Here is a 14,471-nt window from a genome sequence, read left to right as displayed (position 1 = left end):
TTGACTAAATATCTTTGAGAATAGAAAGGAGGGAAAGCTGTTAGTATGTCTTCATAAGAGAGCATTTGTTGCTAAATTTCTGAATCAGAGAGTGGTCTATTTTTGTGCTATTTTAATCCCCTTGCTTGCACCAAATAAACATGTATTTGTGTGAAGTTCCGACAGGTTAGAAGGTATTAATCAATCAATAGGTGAACATTGTGATTTGTATCTCAAGGAGAATTCAGGTGTTTCTTGGGTTTTTGTGTCCTTGTTTTGAGTGTGACTATCCTGCTGTGCACCCTGGGAAGTTACCATGACAACATGTTATGATTTCATACCACGATGAATTTCACTTCATACTACATTGCATTCGTTTGAGTTCCTATTTAACAAGGAGAGAATAATGACACAAAAAAGGGCAGATGGATATTATTGTGAGCTCATCCTACATAAACAGCTTCTGGTGACAGTTTTTAAAGAATTACAGTATTAGAAATACAGGCAGTGTTTGTTTTTCAAGTTTTCTTGGATCTTGTGTTATATTTTCCAATATGGGACTTTCACTTTAAAGAACTCGCAAAATACTTTGAAGCAAGGTCACATTATACAGAATCCCTGCATCAGCTCTCCTAGATTAGGATCCTACATTAATGTGTCAGCATTGTTTAAATCCATCATGATAACATGATACATAAGGACATCTTGTCTAAGCCTATCCTCTCCATTATTTACATGCTACAGTAATACATCAGGACTAAAACACACTGGCGGAAGGACATGTTTCTGTGGTTCTAAACTATTTGCCTTTTAATAGTGATATCAGTGCAGAGATCTGTCTAACATTATATAGGTAAAAACAAGCAGTTAAAAATGTGTACAGCTCACTGACCTATAAAATGTGGCAAGGACCTGATGACTAGAGACTTGTTTTAAGGTCACACACCAAAAAAATAGTTTAGAAACATTGATTATATCGTAGTGCCTTTTTAAACATGAATGTAATTAAATCAAATACATCCACCTGTGATTTAAATAGAGTGAGTCAGAAGTATTTCAGAATAAAAGGAATGCAGTTTCGATAATGATGCAGTTGATGTGCTGCACAGTTTAAACGTGTAGAAACGCCTATCAGAGATCCGCTATGAATCACGGCTTGAATTTGAGTGATATAACTCATGTTACGTTCTCTGTATTTTCCAAAAGTAAAAGGAAAAAAAAACAACCAAATATTTTGGTGTTTTGAGCTGGTGCGGCTTTACCGAGCAGTCAAATGTCACTTCCTGCTTGACAAATTTTGGTATATATTGCTTGGTATGTGATTATCAACTATACACTTTTTCACAATGCATTGTGTGATACAAAGAGTTCATATACAGGGTATGAATTGTGGTGAATGCCCTACACTGCGTAGTGCAACATATAGTGAGCTGCACACAGCCTAGTTTCACAGGGCATGTTGGCCACCATTGTAAGAGCTTTGAGCCACTCTCGAGTACCTTTCACAATGAGAACTGGAAAATGGACGATGGATTACAGACAAAGGTGAGGGAGGTGTATGAGACTGGGTACAATAACGGTGACCCTTGTTTCTCACAGGACACCAGAGGAAGGGCTGAATCTGATTGGAAGCAGGAGACATGAGGTTGAGAAGCAGAGCGACTGATTCATGGACCATGTCACACCCATGTCACATATTAGTGGGGGCTCAGCGCTTTTCACTCCATTTAATAAAAAAAGAAAAAATGAAATTTTGACTCAAGTCAGTACTCCTGACGTGAGTTAAATAAACTCTTTGGTAGTTTCGTGGTTCCTCAGAAGTGAATTATGGAGACAATTTTGAAGCCAGTTTTTTACTTTTCACTGTTCTAGCAGCAACACTGCAGGTGTTTTGTCCACGCGTTTAAAATGATTTCATACTTTTCTCATTTTCTCTTCATTTTATATCTACTGTACGTAGAAAGTGAAAGACAAAGAGAGAAGAAGAAAGAAAGGTTACTGTATTTATCATCACAACCAGATTAAACAATGAACTTTTCCCTATTGCCACTTCAACATGCAACACCAGACAGCGTTAGCATTTCTACTTTTCCCTCCTTTACCTGCTCTACATTGGGATAATTACAGTGTTTCACTAATGGGTCAGTAAGCTTTTGCTGTTTCGCTCTCCCTTTGTCGCTGCTTGAGTCATCTCTCCGTAAATGCCAGCCAGCAGAGCTGTGAGGCCCGAGCGGGGAAAAGAGTCCCACGATTGATATGATGTGTTTGATTATAAGGCTAATGAACCCTTGCTGTGACTTCTCTGTAGTCATGACCGCACAGAGCATCTGTTACGGAGAACACAGAGCAAAGTAAACAGGACTTAATGGGACGTGAGTGACAGGTAAAGAAAGGAGCGCTTACTGCAGACTGAGAGTAGCCTGAATGCACCTCAGAGGTGTGTTATATAAACAGCAATACAAGCAGGACATTTCTCAAGGATGACTGATATATTGTACTGTGCATATAGGGGTTTAGGCATGACTGTTGAAGCTATTATCTCAATGATTGTTTTGTTTTGTGTTATAAACATTAACGACTACTCTTGCATATGAGTGTAACCAAGATTAATGGATTTATATTATAATTAACTCAACTTGTAACTTTTAGATATTTGATTGAGATATTAAGGCTGATAGCCCAATACGCCACAGCTGTCTCTTCCTTGCTATATGTTGAACACTGGATGAAAGTATACCACTGTGTGTGTCTTGCAGACATTCTGACAATTGTGTTCACTGTGATAATGTCTTGTTGGTGTGTCATTCACCTGAGTCCATCTCCTTTGCCTTTGGATTGTGTTCCTTTTGGCCTTGTTGAAATCCCCTCTGTAACCAAACATTATTTGATTATCCCTGCAGAGTACAGATTTCTTGCACTGAATTTGTCTCCGTTTTTTTTTTACCGTCAACTTGTCTCAAAAACGGAGTTTTGTAACTTCCATTTATTGATCTGTTATGTAAAAGGAATAGTTTGACATTCGAGGAATTGTTCAAACTGTTTTTCAGGCTTATTGGAATTTATGCATCACGTATTTACTGTTGAATCAAGGCTAAAGCCAGCAGATTTTCACATTACACCATTTACTGAAAAAAACCCTCAAAATTGTTCCATTCTGAGCAGTAATGATGAGGTCAGCACTTCACTATAAAATCCTCCTTGTTGCTTTCTGTCTTTTTTGTTGTTGTTGTCTGTTGTTGTTTTTGTAACTGCATCCATTTGGTCCCTTTCAGAACGCTGATGCAAGCTACGACTTCAGCAGCAATGACCCGTTCCCATTTCCCCGCTACACAGACGACTGGTTCAACAGGTAAAGCCCACTCAGCCGACCTCTGTTTATATATACACATAGTCAATGTGTTTTTGTTTGTGCACGTGTGTGTGCTCTCCCTAGAGTCTGGCAGCTCTCCTTTATTGATTTTTCTCTCCACATAGTTCCATTAAGACATAATGGTGCAGTATACACTGAGCTGTTGTCCAACACAGCACAATAGAAAAACAGGCTCTATTTTTACCCGTTCACTTGGAAGAGATAAGGTGGATAAAGGAGGACTAGCACAAGTCTAGTCTCTCCTCAGGGTCGCAGTGTTCACAGTGTCGACCTTCTGTCTGATAACACCTTATCTGCCTCACATCTCCCAATCACACTGATCCACTGCCACAGCAACTCATGTAGCGGAGAGAAACAAAGGGAAATACATCCTTTCTCCGCCTCTCCTCCTCCACTCTGCCTCCATCTGCTTAGATGTATCATTGTGTGTGCATCTGTGTGGGAGTAAGAAAAAAAGGGTGTATTTGGGTTTGCCAGTGAAGCAGTACTGTTTCGCTGGCTGTCGGGCACAGCTCGCTGGCTAATCAGCTGGTTGTTATAAATAGCTGCCTGTCTGTAGCAATGCATGCTGGGAGCGAGGGGTTGACTCCGCAGTGTCCCTGTGGGGATAGAAGGGATGTAGAGATAGACACACATCACATGATGCACAAAGAACACTGATATGTGCAAACACATTGAGCCAGACTCAGATGAATGATGGATAAATTGAGGGTTCCTCTCCATGAGCTAATGCTCTCAGGTTATTAAATGACACTGTGCTTATGCTAATTTAATATATTATAACTACTGAAAATGCAAAGTCTTTTCTGTCAACAATTTCTCATTCTAGTCAAACACAAAGTCAACAAAAGAGTGTCGCCTCTAATCTTAAAAACATCTAATCTCAACCATAACCCCAAAAATATGTTTTTTTTTAAAATTCATGTAAATTCATGCAAAACTTCTTAGATATATTATTTTTTTCTGCCACAGCCACGGCACACGCTGTGCAGGAGAGGTGTCTGCAGCAGCCAACAACAACATCTGTGGTGTGGGAGTCGCCTACAACTCCAAGGTGGCAGGTGTGTGTCACATTAAGGCTGCATGTCGGACAGTAAGAGGAATAACAATGAGCCGACTATAATGTCAGCCAATAAAAACTGTGATTATGTGCCGAAGAAAGGATCACAGGAGGTAATTAAATTCAAGAGAAATGCCGCACACCATACGCATCATTTTTTATATGGTGTGCAAAAGAAGTGTTGTTGTTGTTTGGTGGTGAAGCATGTTAAAATATTACACCGCAACCCACCAAATAATGGGGGAATCCAGATGACTCCAATTTATGATTTGATTCTTTAAATTCTCTCCGGGAGTAACAGTAGAAGAAAGAAAAAAAAAGAAAATGAGTATTAACTGTCTGATTTTTGAGCACAAATAGATGACATCACTGTCTCTGCTAATTTGAAGCCTTAAGATGCTATGATGTTGATGTATTGTTCTGTCTTGACTGTCTAGATATTGTTATTGTTGAGAACCGATAATACAAAGAATTTGAAGGAAGATTCACATGGAGGCATTACTCTGTCAGGTATAAGGATGTTGGACCAGCCGTTTATGACTGACATCATAGAGGCATCATCCATCAGCCACATGCCACAGGTTATTGACATCTATAGTGCCAGCTGGGGACCGACTGATGACGGAAAGACTGTGGATGGACCCAGAGAGCTCACGCTGCAGGCTATGGCTGATGGCGTGAACAAGGTAAGGTCACTTTACACCTGCTGTGCTAAGGGTTTCATTATGACATTAAAGGAGCAATATGTAACTCTGACACCTAGTGTTTAAAGTGGGTACTGCAGTTCAAATTCAAAACATTGAAAAGAGCTGTCTTCCTCCGACCCCTCCGTCACCTTAACACTTTCCTTTGGGAGCATCAGTGGTTCAAAATTTTCCTGGATTATTTAAAAGACACGCATTTGTCATCCCAATAGGGTGTCAGTCTATGAAGGCGTTTCTTTTGTTTGACAAAAAAATGTAAACTTACTCTTGGATATTATCATCGCCCCCAAAGGGTTCAGTCTTAGGTCTTCAAGAGCAGATGGGCTTTCCGGCTTTCCATAATGACCCTTCAGTGGAGTCTAAACTGCCTGAGTTAAACACTGATGGGGGCTTACATGTGAGCCCTGTCGTTGAAGGGCTGTTGTTTTACCCACACACACACAACCAGTTGCCATGCTAACAGTGCCATTTCCAATTACTTGGTTGATTAATCATCATGTGTGCTGGCCAGTGTGGGTTGTGCTCTAAAGTGACCCAGCCTCATGCAGGGTAGCTGAGTAGAAGAAAATCTGACTGTAATATCTGATTATGTAAACGCATAAACACATCTAATCAAGTAGGCACTTTGTGATCTACTTCTTAGATTCCAATAATCATTTCTATAAACTGCTGTGTAGGCTACATGTGTAGCATGCATAGACAGGCTAGGCTGACTTTTTCCTTGCATATTAAAGATGTTTAAGTCGTGAACTACAAAAAAACAAAAAGACATAGACTATACTCATTAATTATTTTAACAACACGTAAGCGTTTTAGGTCATGGCCATTCCGTGTGAATTTTTCGGGTGTGCTAACATTAGCATTCTTACACCACAGTGCAGTCCATAGGAATTTACCGCTAAATCCAAGGTCAACTTAGTCCACTGCTTGCATTTACTGGTGATAACTTCCTTGTCTGAACGTGAGGGAAGAGGGGTTGGAGGGTTTCACTGTATGAAAGCGGCGTATGGCTGAGAAGTCGCCAAACTGCAGTTCGTTTTGGAATCATGCTGGTGCTCAAGGGCAATATCTACTCGATTAAAAGTCGCCCATTCTTCCTTTAGAGAATATTCTGTATTATACAAGTGCATAAAACGGGAACCAGTTTGGAATTTTAGGGTGTAAGGTGTTTTGCCTGAATGCTTTGATTTGGGTGAAGGCCTTATCACTGATTTGAATGGAGAAGTTTTCAGTGGATATCGTCTTGACCTAAATTCCAGATCTTTATATTTCCACATTACTCAAATGCACATAAACAAGAATCTAGTAATATTTCAACCCAGTAGTGATAGACCTTATCAAAAATAGAAGCCATAATTTCAGTTGATTCTTGCATCTGAGCTCTACTATTGTAATTGACTTTTCAATCATTTGGAGAAGGATTAATAACAACTTTTCTACACTTGCACACACATGCACCACCTATTCACCTATAATCAGGTAGAACTCCCAAATTCCCTCTTCTCATTTCACCCCTGTAAGCCTCATTAACAAGAAGAGGTATGACATTCTCATCATGATGGTTGTGTATTAGGGGCGAGGAGGTAAAGGCAGCATCTACGTTTGGGCATCAGGAGACGGCGGTAGCTATGACGACTGCAACTGCGATGGTTACGCCTCAAGCATGTGGACAATCTCAATCAACTCGGCCATCAATGATGGACGCACTGCCCTGTACGATGAGAGCTGTTCCTCCACCCTGGCATCCACGTTCAGCAACGGACGCAAGAGGAATCCAGAGGCCGGCGTTGTGAGTTTGTTTAATACGTGAATGTCTCACATGGCTGATGATAAGCTTATCAAATTAGGTTTAACGGGCCCTGAAGTAATCTTCTTCTGTACAGATGTGTCAAATCTTGTTTGTCTTATCTATCTATCCATCTATCCATCCATCCATGATTTTTTATGGACTTGTGGGTCTCCTTTTTTAGCTTCTATTGATATCAAATGTCCTTTCCCATGACATTGTTCCTTTGTGCTCCATTGTGAGAGTTTTTAATGCGTAAGTAGAAATCATGGAAGCAAAGGGATTATTGACCTTAGGCTGAGGGCAAAAGTCCGACCTTGATGGTCAACATTATATGAATATAATGCCCTTACACAAACACACAGCATGTAGACCTACAGCCTTTGCTATGCGTGTGTTTAATAAGGATTTCTTAGTGTCTAAAGGCAGCAGTGTTTGGGTTTGTGATTATGCAAATCACCTTTGGCTGTTGACAGAGCCACAGATCTTCCCTAGGGTTCTCCATCTAATTGCAGTCAATCAGTTATTATTTCTAATTAAGAACCAAATGATATTGCTTATTCAATAAGCACAGACGCTACTTGCCTGCTGATTTGTGTATAGTTCAGTTTAGCCAGTGTACACTTTGAACTCAGATACATCATTTTCCAATCTGTATTTTAAACTTGTAACTACAGACTACCAGAGGATCATACTGATGCTGTTCTATTCCTGATACAGACTCTAGTATGGCTGTATTGAATAAGTATTCCAATTAATGTCAATGATCAGATACTCCCAATTAACTTTATGTAAAATAGCATTCAAGATAACATTTAATAACAATTATCCATAGAGATAGATACATTGATCCAGAGATTTCAGATTTAAAGTTCAATCCCAAGCTTTATTAAATTCAGATTCAAAGTAATCAATGAAATAAGAAACAAAAGGAAGAAAGAAAAGAACAAAAGATGGGAAGGTTCAGAGCCAACCATACTGAGTCATCACTCTTAACACCTCCCCCGAAAACAACCTAAGAAGAAAAGACTAACCCAAAGAAACCAAAAACATAAATATATGAGTACCGGCGATCTCCAGCCCAAACTTAACTAACAAAGCAAAGAGAGAGAAAGCGAGAACAGGGCAGCACGTAGCGTAAGATCAAGTTTAAACCTTTACAGTTAAAAGTAAGACCTAGCTAGGAGGGTAATATTTGTGAAAGCTATCTAAATATAGCCATCATGGTTAATGTTGGACTAGTAAAACTTTTTTTTTCTTCTAACCAGGTTGGTCGCATTGAGCTTAAGAACCTCTGTCCAAGACATACAGCAGCACTGACACAAAGTTACAGACAGAGACGCAAAGACAAACAAAGCACAATTCATAAACACTTCAGTTTACATTGAAAGAGAATCAGGAGTCAATTGTACAACACGCTAAAAACATAGACAACCTAGAGGATCTGCTTACAAGTCTTTCATTTTAAATTTAAAGACATTTCAAGACACTAGTTCCTTCCGTGAGTTTCAAGTCGTTCTACAACAAATATCAAATGAGTGTGTATTTGTAGTTCAGGGGGGCATTATGTTATTGATATTGAAGATGCATATTTTGATCTGATCTTCCTGTATTTTGCTTCTTTCAGGCTACCACAGACCTGTACGGAAACTGCACACTGCGTCACTCTGGGACATCAGCAGCAGCTCCAGAGGCAGCCGGTGTCTTTGCTCTGGCTCTTGAGGCTAAGTATGTCCAACCCATCCCTTCTTTAAAGCTGCAATAACTCTGCCTGTACAAAATATAACAATGCTTGACATTTGACTCCTGCGCTAGTCAGAGAGTCGGATTTAACCAGAAAGACATGCCTTTAACCATTTCATTTCGATATCCTTTGACTTGATAGAACAGTTTTTTCGGGTTCTCTTTTGTTAACTGAAGAGAATAACCCTTTTATGTCCCTTCTGTATGATGTCTTTGACTTCTTAAGTCAATATCTTTTCTCATTTCCTTCTATTCAAATTTTCCATCCTTGTCTGAACGCTTTAAAAGCATGTATCATTTCTCTGCTTTTCACAGGATTCCTCATTTATAGCATAAGTGTAGTGAAAAGTAAATTATTCTGTTTGACACAGAGTACGGAATCTAGGGCCTTTGTCAAGGACACCACACAACATGATGATACATTTAAAATGCAAATTATATATTGTTAGGATGGGCTAAGTGCTTATGTTTGATCTATCTCTGCACTTCCTAAAAGCATGCAGTGAAGAACATGTGCTGAATGAAATTATCTGAGCCTGCTGAAAATGTAAGTAGGTTTAATGGTGTAAGAAAGCGTTAATCATGTATAATAACAGTTTTTTTTTCAATAATCCTTGTGGTATTTAGAAAAATGTACATGTGTAGATTAAAAAATAGCAAAAATACATGACCATAATAAACCAGTGTGAAATCTAAAACCCTGCAAATCACTTTAACCCCAAACAAAACCTTCAGATGCTTCATGACCCTAAAGGTTTACAAGACACGGCTGCCATTAAGTGACACCTGCTTGTGGAGCTGAGTAAAGAAGGACTGTTTGCTTTGCACACACAATAATGATGTCGCTATTAGGAGGAGCGGATGCTTACCCTCTCCAGCAGCAAATAACCCACGAGGCTGTTTGGACGAGTGCACGGGCCTTTTTACTGCCCAAACACACTCAAAATCCTACAGCAGGAGTGAATGAGTCAGCCTGAACAAAGCTGTCACCACACACGGCCAAGATTACTGAGGGAGACTCAAACACAGGGACCCTTGTGCCTCAAAGAAGAGACACTATGAGTGTTATATAATCCAAAACAGAGATAAACCATGGTTCAAAAAGACCTAACTGTTTGGACTAAATAAAGCAAGAATCATTTTAGGTTAGAGGCAAAATCTCTTCAAAAACTCCAGTTGCCTTCTTGGTAAAACTTTAAAATATTTTTTCTTTGCCACCTCCTTATAAAAACAATGTGGGGAACCCTTATCACGTTTACAATTCAAAGTGATGCTTGAAAAAGCTGCATAGGCCAGAACCTTATTGAATGGTGAGGACTTTTCCAGTTGTTAGTCACATCCTCAGCTCTAACAGGGAATAGTGCCACAGCTTTTCAGACTACATTTTGTTTGTAGGAACTTCTTGTTTATACTCTGTTATTGAGAGACATGCTTCTCACATGAAAGCATGAAACACACACACACACACACACACACACACACACACACACACACACACACACACACACACACGTGCAAAAACAGGACCTGTGTAGATACATAAATAACATAATAATTATTAATATTTATGTACATCTTCACTTCGAGGAAAATAAAAAGGTTTTATTCAACAGAAAAATTGCACAGATTACAGACTGCATTGAAGAGGCCCTCTAAATTGTCTTAATTTCCTCTGTCAATCAAACGTGATATTTCCCGCTGCATTTGTAAAATGTCTGTCTCCTTCAGCCCAAACCTGTCCTGGAGAGACATGCAACACCTGTCAGTCCTGACCTCCAAAAGGAACCAGCTCCACGACGAGGTCCACCAGTGGAGGAGGAACGGCGTGGGCCTCGAGTTTAACCACCTGTTTGGCTATGGTGTGCTGGATGCTGGGGGGATGGTAAAAATGGCCAATGAATGGAAAACAGTGCCTGAGCGTTTCCACTGTGTAGCCGGTTCCATTCAGGATACCCAGTGAGTCACATTTCTTCAAATCCTTACTTTTTTTGGCAATATATTCTGCACACTTCATGTGCACTCTGCATATTTGAAAAATGTCAAGCTGTCCCTACCGAGATGTTGAAAGGAAAACACTGCGGAGCCTAAGAGACACACTAATCTAATTACTGGGTAATTCCAATAAGGTTTAATCCAATAAAACATCTGCAATGGGAGTGTCCACTTCATAACCCTATCATATTCAGATTAGCTGATGGTCCTGTACAAATATTAAAAGACTGTGATCCTGACAGGTGCTTTTTCTGTTAATGGTATTATGGTAACAAACCATGCAAAATTGTTGAAAATATATTTTAAAAATATATCTAGTGTATTGTTTTGTTTCTAGAAAATAAAAAATTGATTGGAGGTCTTTTCAGTTTTGACAAACGTCCCCTGCAGCTTGAAGATTTCTTGTTTCTTGGCAGTTTTTCTTATATCCTTATATTGGGGATATGTTAATCTTGAGAAAGAGATAACACATTCTTCCTTAAACAAACGTTAGGTTTAATCCAATAGAAAATAAAACACGTTTTTATTCAGTCTCATAGAATGCTTGGTTTTAAAATGTTCTGTTTAAATGGATAGGCCAAATGCCAAGATGATTACTTGTGTGGATTTAGCCTTTATTTTGCTGCTATTATGGATAATATTGCAAGTCCTGTTCGTAGCTTCAAGCTTAAGTTCAAAGTCTATACCTCAATGCATGATTATTATTGTTATTTCTGTATAAAAGTAATTGCAGACAAAACTAGACAATTCCAGCAGAAATTGTGAGGGTGGTTGCCGTGTGTGCGTGAGAGTCTGTGTGTGCGTGCATGTGTGGGACAGCAGTAAGAACGGTGCCATCTAACAGCTGAGACAGAACTCTGTCACACTGAAACAATGATGTCATCACTCTTAACTCTGAACACCTGCTGCTCACTTGACATTCAGCTTTGATCTGCCAGAACATTCCATCAATGTATTTGAATGGGCGTACCACTGCTCGCAAAACCTCAAATATCTTGAAAACTAAACATGGTATCACCGATCCGTTTGGACTGTGAGCGACATAACAAATAGGCGCACGTTTTGATGTATTGTATTTTCATCTAGCATTCAGACTGTGACCACAGTGGCAATTTCAAAACATGAGTGAATACTGGGAAATTCTGGACATCACTTAGAGTGAGAGCCCAATGTGTGTGTATGTGGTGCGTGACTGTCAAACAAATGTCTCTCCTGGGAGACTGGAACATTTTATGTTTTTATTTTTTGCTTTATGAGTGAGAGGACACTCAGAGCTTTCTTTTGATGTATTTTGTTTATATATGCGAGCAACAATGACTTCAGGATGGCGATTTACAAATATGTTTCCAAAACTGAAGTTTTTGGCCGTTACACTCTAGGATTTCAAATTTTGCCATCTGCTTTGAATGGGGCAAATTTTGGCCATTTTTTTGTCACTTAAACTCGATTTGTGTCCAAACCGTGTGCCCGAGGTTTCCACAAAGTAATAGCACACTTTTTGGGGCCGAGACGCTCGTTTTGATACCTTTCTTGTGTGTGTGGCGCAAACGCTGTGGGAGGAGTAGCGCGGCCCGTTTTGAGGATATAATAAGGCGAAGAATAACTAGAAAATTTGCATTTCCCTGCGGAAAATGCGTGTGAATGCTTCCTGCTGAAATGTTGCAGAAATACTGCTGAATGAAGAAGAACTAGCAGAAGATGAAGAATAAGTGGAAGAAGAGGAAATAGCAGAAGAAAAGTAGAAGAAGACAAACAGTAGTAAAAGTACAACAATAAGCTGAAGAAGTTAAATTATCTGCAGAAGAACAAGAAATAGTAATGGAAGAAGAAGATGTAGTAAAAGCAGAAATACAAGAAGCAGAAGAAGAGGAAATAGCAGAAAAGACAGCAAAACAAAAACAAGAAGCAGAAGAAGTAAAAGTATCTGCAGAAGAACAGGAAATAGTAATGGAAGAAGAAGATGTAGCAAAAGCAGAAATACGAGAAGCAGAAGAAGAGGAAATAGCAGAAAAGACAGCAAAACTAAAACAAGAAGCAGAAGAAGTTATTTGCAGAAGAAGAAGAAATAGTAATGGAAGAAGATGTAGCAAAAGCAGAAATACAAAAAGCAGAAGAGGAAATAGCAGAAAAAGACAGTAGCAAAACTAAAACAAGAAGCAGAAGAAGTAAAAGTATCTGCAGAAGAACAATAAATAGTAATAGAAGATGTTGCAAAAGCAGAAATACAAAAAGCAGAAGAAGAGGAAATAGCAGAAAAAGACCGTAGCAAAACTAAAACAAGAAGCAAAAGTATCTGCAGAAGAACATTGGACATGTTGCTTGCAGGAGCTGGGGATCGAACCCTCAACCTTTCGATTAAGGGGCGACGACTCTACCAACTGAGCCACAAAGCATTTACAGTATAAAGTTCAATGCATGTGTGTGCGTGTGTGGAGGGGAGGGTGTTTGTGTGTGTATCTGTAATCAAGAGTAACAGCAGTCAGCTGGCAGATAAGACAGTGAGAAAACGGGGGAAACATCTCCCTATTCAGTGCTTATTTTAAGGGGTAAAATGAAGAGTTCGCGGCTGAATGATGATTTTATGAGCAAGAGGAGAGGTAGCTGAACGCGTTGATGTAATTTGTATGTCTGGGACCCAAGAAATCTCGGAACTACAGCGATTTAAAAACTTAGTCAATTTTTCTTTCATTTGACAATTTTCGTTTCTTTTAACATTATCGCAGATGGAGAGTTTTTTGGACCACCTGCCGCTTTGAAGCTCACTGTGTCCAAACCGTAGCTCCGTTTGTCCTGAAATTTTAATGTGAGCGAGAGGACAAGTTTTCCTACGTTTTGAGGGTAAATTTAGTCATGTGGTGTGAAAATTGTGATCGCTAGAGCAATTTGTTCGGGAGATTTTGAAACAATCTGACAACTGTGCCGCACTCTAAGCGATGATGTCACGCACTCTAGCTCTAAACATCTCACCACATACACACCCATTCAAAAACGTGGAAGACAGCAAAAAACATCACCAAACATTTGGAGGTATAGTTTAAAAAGTATAAAAGATAACAAAACAATGTAAATGTAGCAAAAGTAGCAGAAGAACGTGTGAACGTTTTAAAGCAAAAATGAAGTCTCTACGTTGAACAGAGCAAAAGTTATAAGGCTGAGAAGAAGGTTGAAAAGCTGAAACGTTTCCCATTCATTTCAATGGGGCAGAATATTCTGGAAAAAGTGAAATAACTTAAAAAGTAAAAGTAGTAAAAACGCGAAAAGATATAGCACACCTGTCCAGAAAAAGCTGAACAGTACGATAGTTGAACGGTGAAAGTAGCACAAACGGTTGAAGAGTAGAAGAGCAGCGAAAAACGCACGGAAGTGGAATAATAATAACTAGAAAATTTGCATTTCCCTGCGGAAAATGCGTGTGAATGCTTCCTGCTGAAATGTTGCGGAAACACTGCTGAATGAAGAAGAACTAGCAGAAGATGAAGAAAAAGTGGAAGAAGAGGAAATAGCAGAAGAAAAGTAGAAGAAGACAAACATTAGTAAAAGTACAACAAGAAGCAGAAGAAGTAAAAGTATCTTCAGAAGAACAAGAAATAGTAATAGAAGATGTAGAAAAAGCAGAAATACAAGAAGCAGAAGAGGAAGAAAAAGCAGAAAAAGACAGTAGCAAAACTAAAACAAGAAGCAGAAGACGTAAAAGTATCTGCAGAAGAACAGGAAATAGTAATGGAAGAAGAAGATGAAGTAAAAGCAGAAATACAAAAACCAGTAGAAGAGGAAATAGCAGAAAAAGACATTAGCAAAACTAGAACAAGAAGCAGAAGAAGTAAAAGTATCTGCAGA

The 14,471-nt window shown here is 39.1% G+C and overlaps 1 protein-coding gene across 1 annotated transcript in view; it reads left to right on the top strand.

Moving 5' to 3' along the window:
* The window catches only part of pcsk2 (proprotein convertase subtilisin/kexin type 2), a 65,920-nt gene that overhangs the window by 9,376 nt on the left and 42,073 nt on the right, over nucleotides 1–14,471 (top strand). The window contains exons 6-11 of the mRNA XM_079363542.1: nucleotides 3,252–3,328; nucleotides 4,322–4,410; nucleotides 4,920–5,095; nucleotides 6,687–6,902; nucleotides 8,527–8,627; nucleotides 10,371–10,598. Of these exons, the coding sequence (XP_079219668.1) occupies nucleotides 3,252–3,328; nucleotides 4,322–4,410; nucleotides 4,920–5,095; nucleotides 6,687–6,902; nucleotides 8,527–8,627; nucleotides 10,371–10,598 (887 nt within the window). The remainder of the gene's footprint in view (nucleotides 1–3,251; nucleotides 3,329–4,321; nucleotides 4,411–4,919; nucleotides 5,096–6,686; nucleotides 6,903–8,526; nucleotides 8,628–10,370; nucleotides 10,599–14,471) is intronic.

Source organism: Symphodus melops (assembly GCF_947650265.1).
Source record: "Symphodus melops genome assembly, chromosome: 15".
NCBI classification, from domain to species: domain Eukaryota; kingdom Metazoa; phylum Chordata; class Actinopteri; order Labriformes; family Labridae; genus Symphodus; species Symphodus melops.
This window is presented reverse-complemented; position numbering and strand designations above follow the sequence as displayed.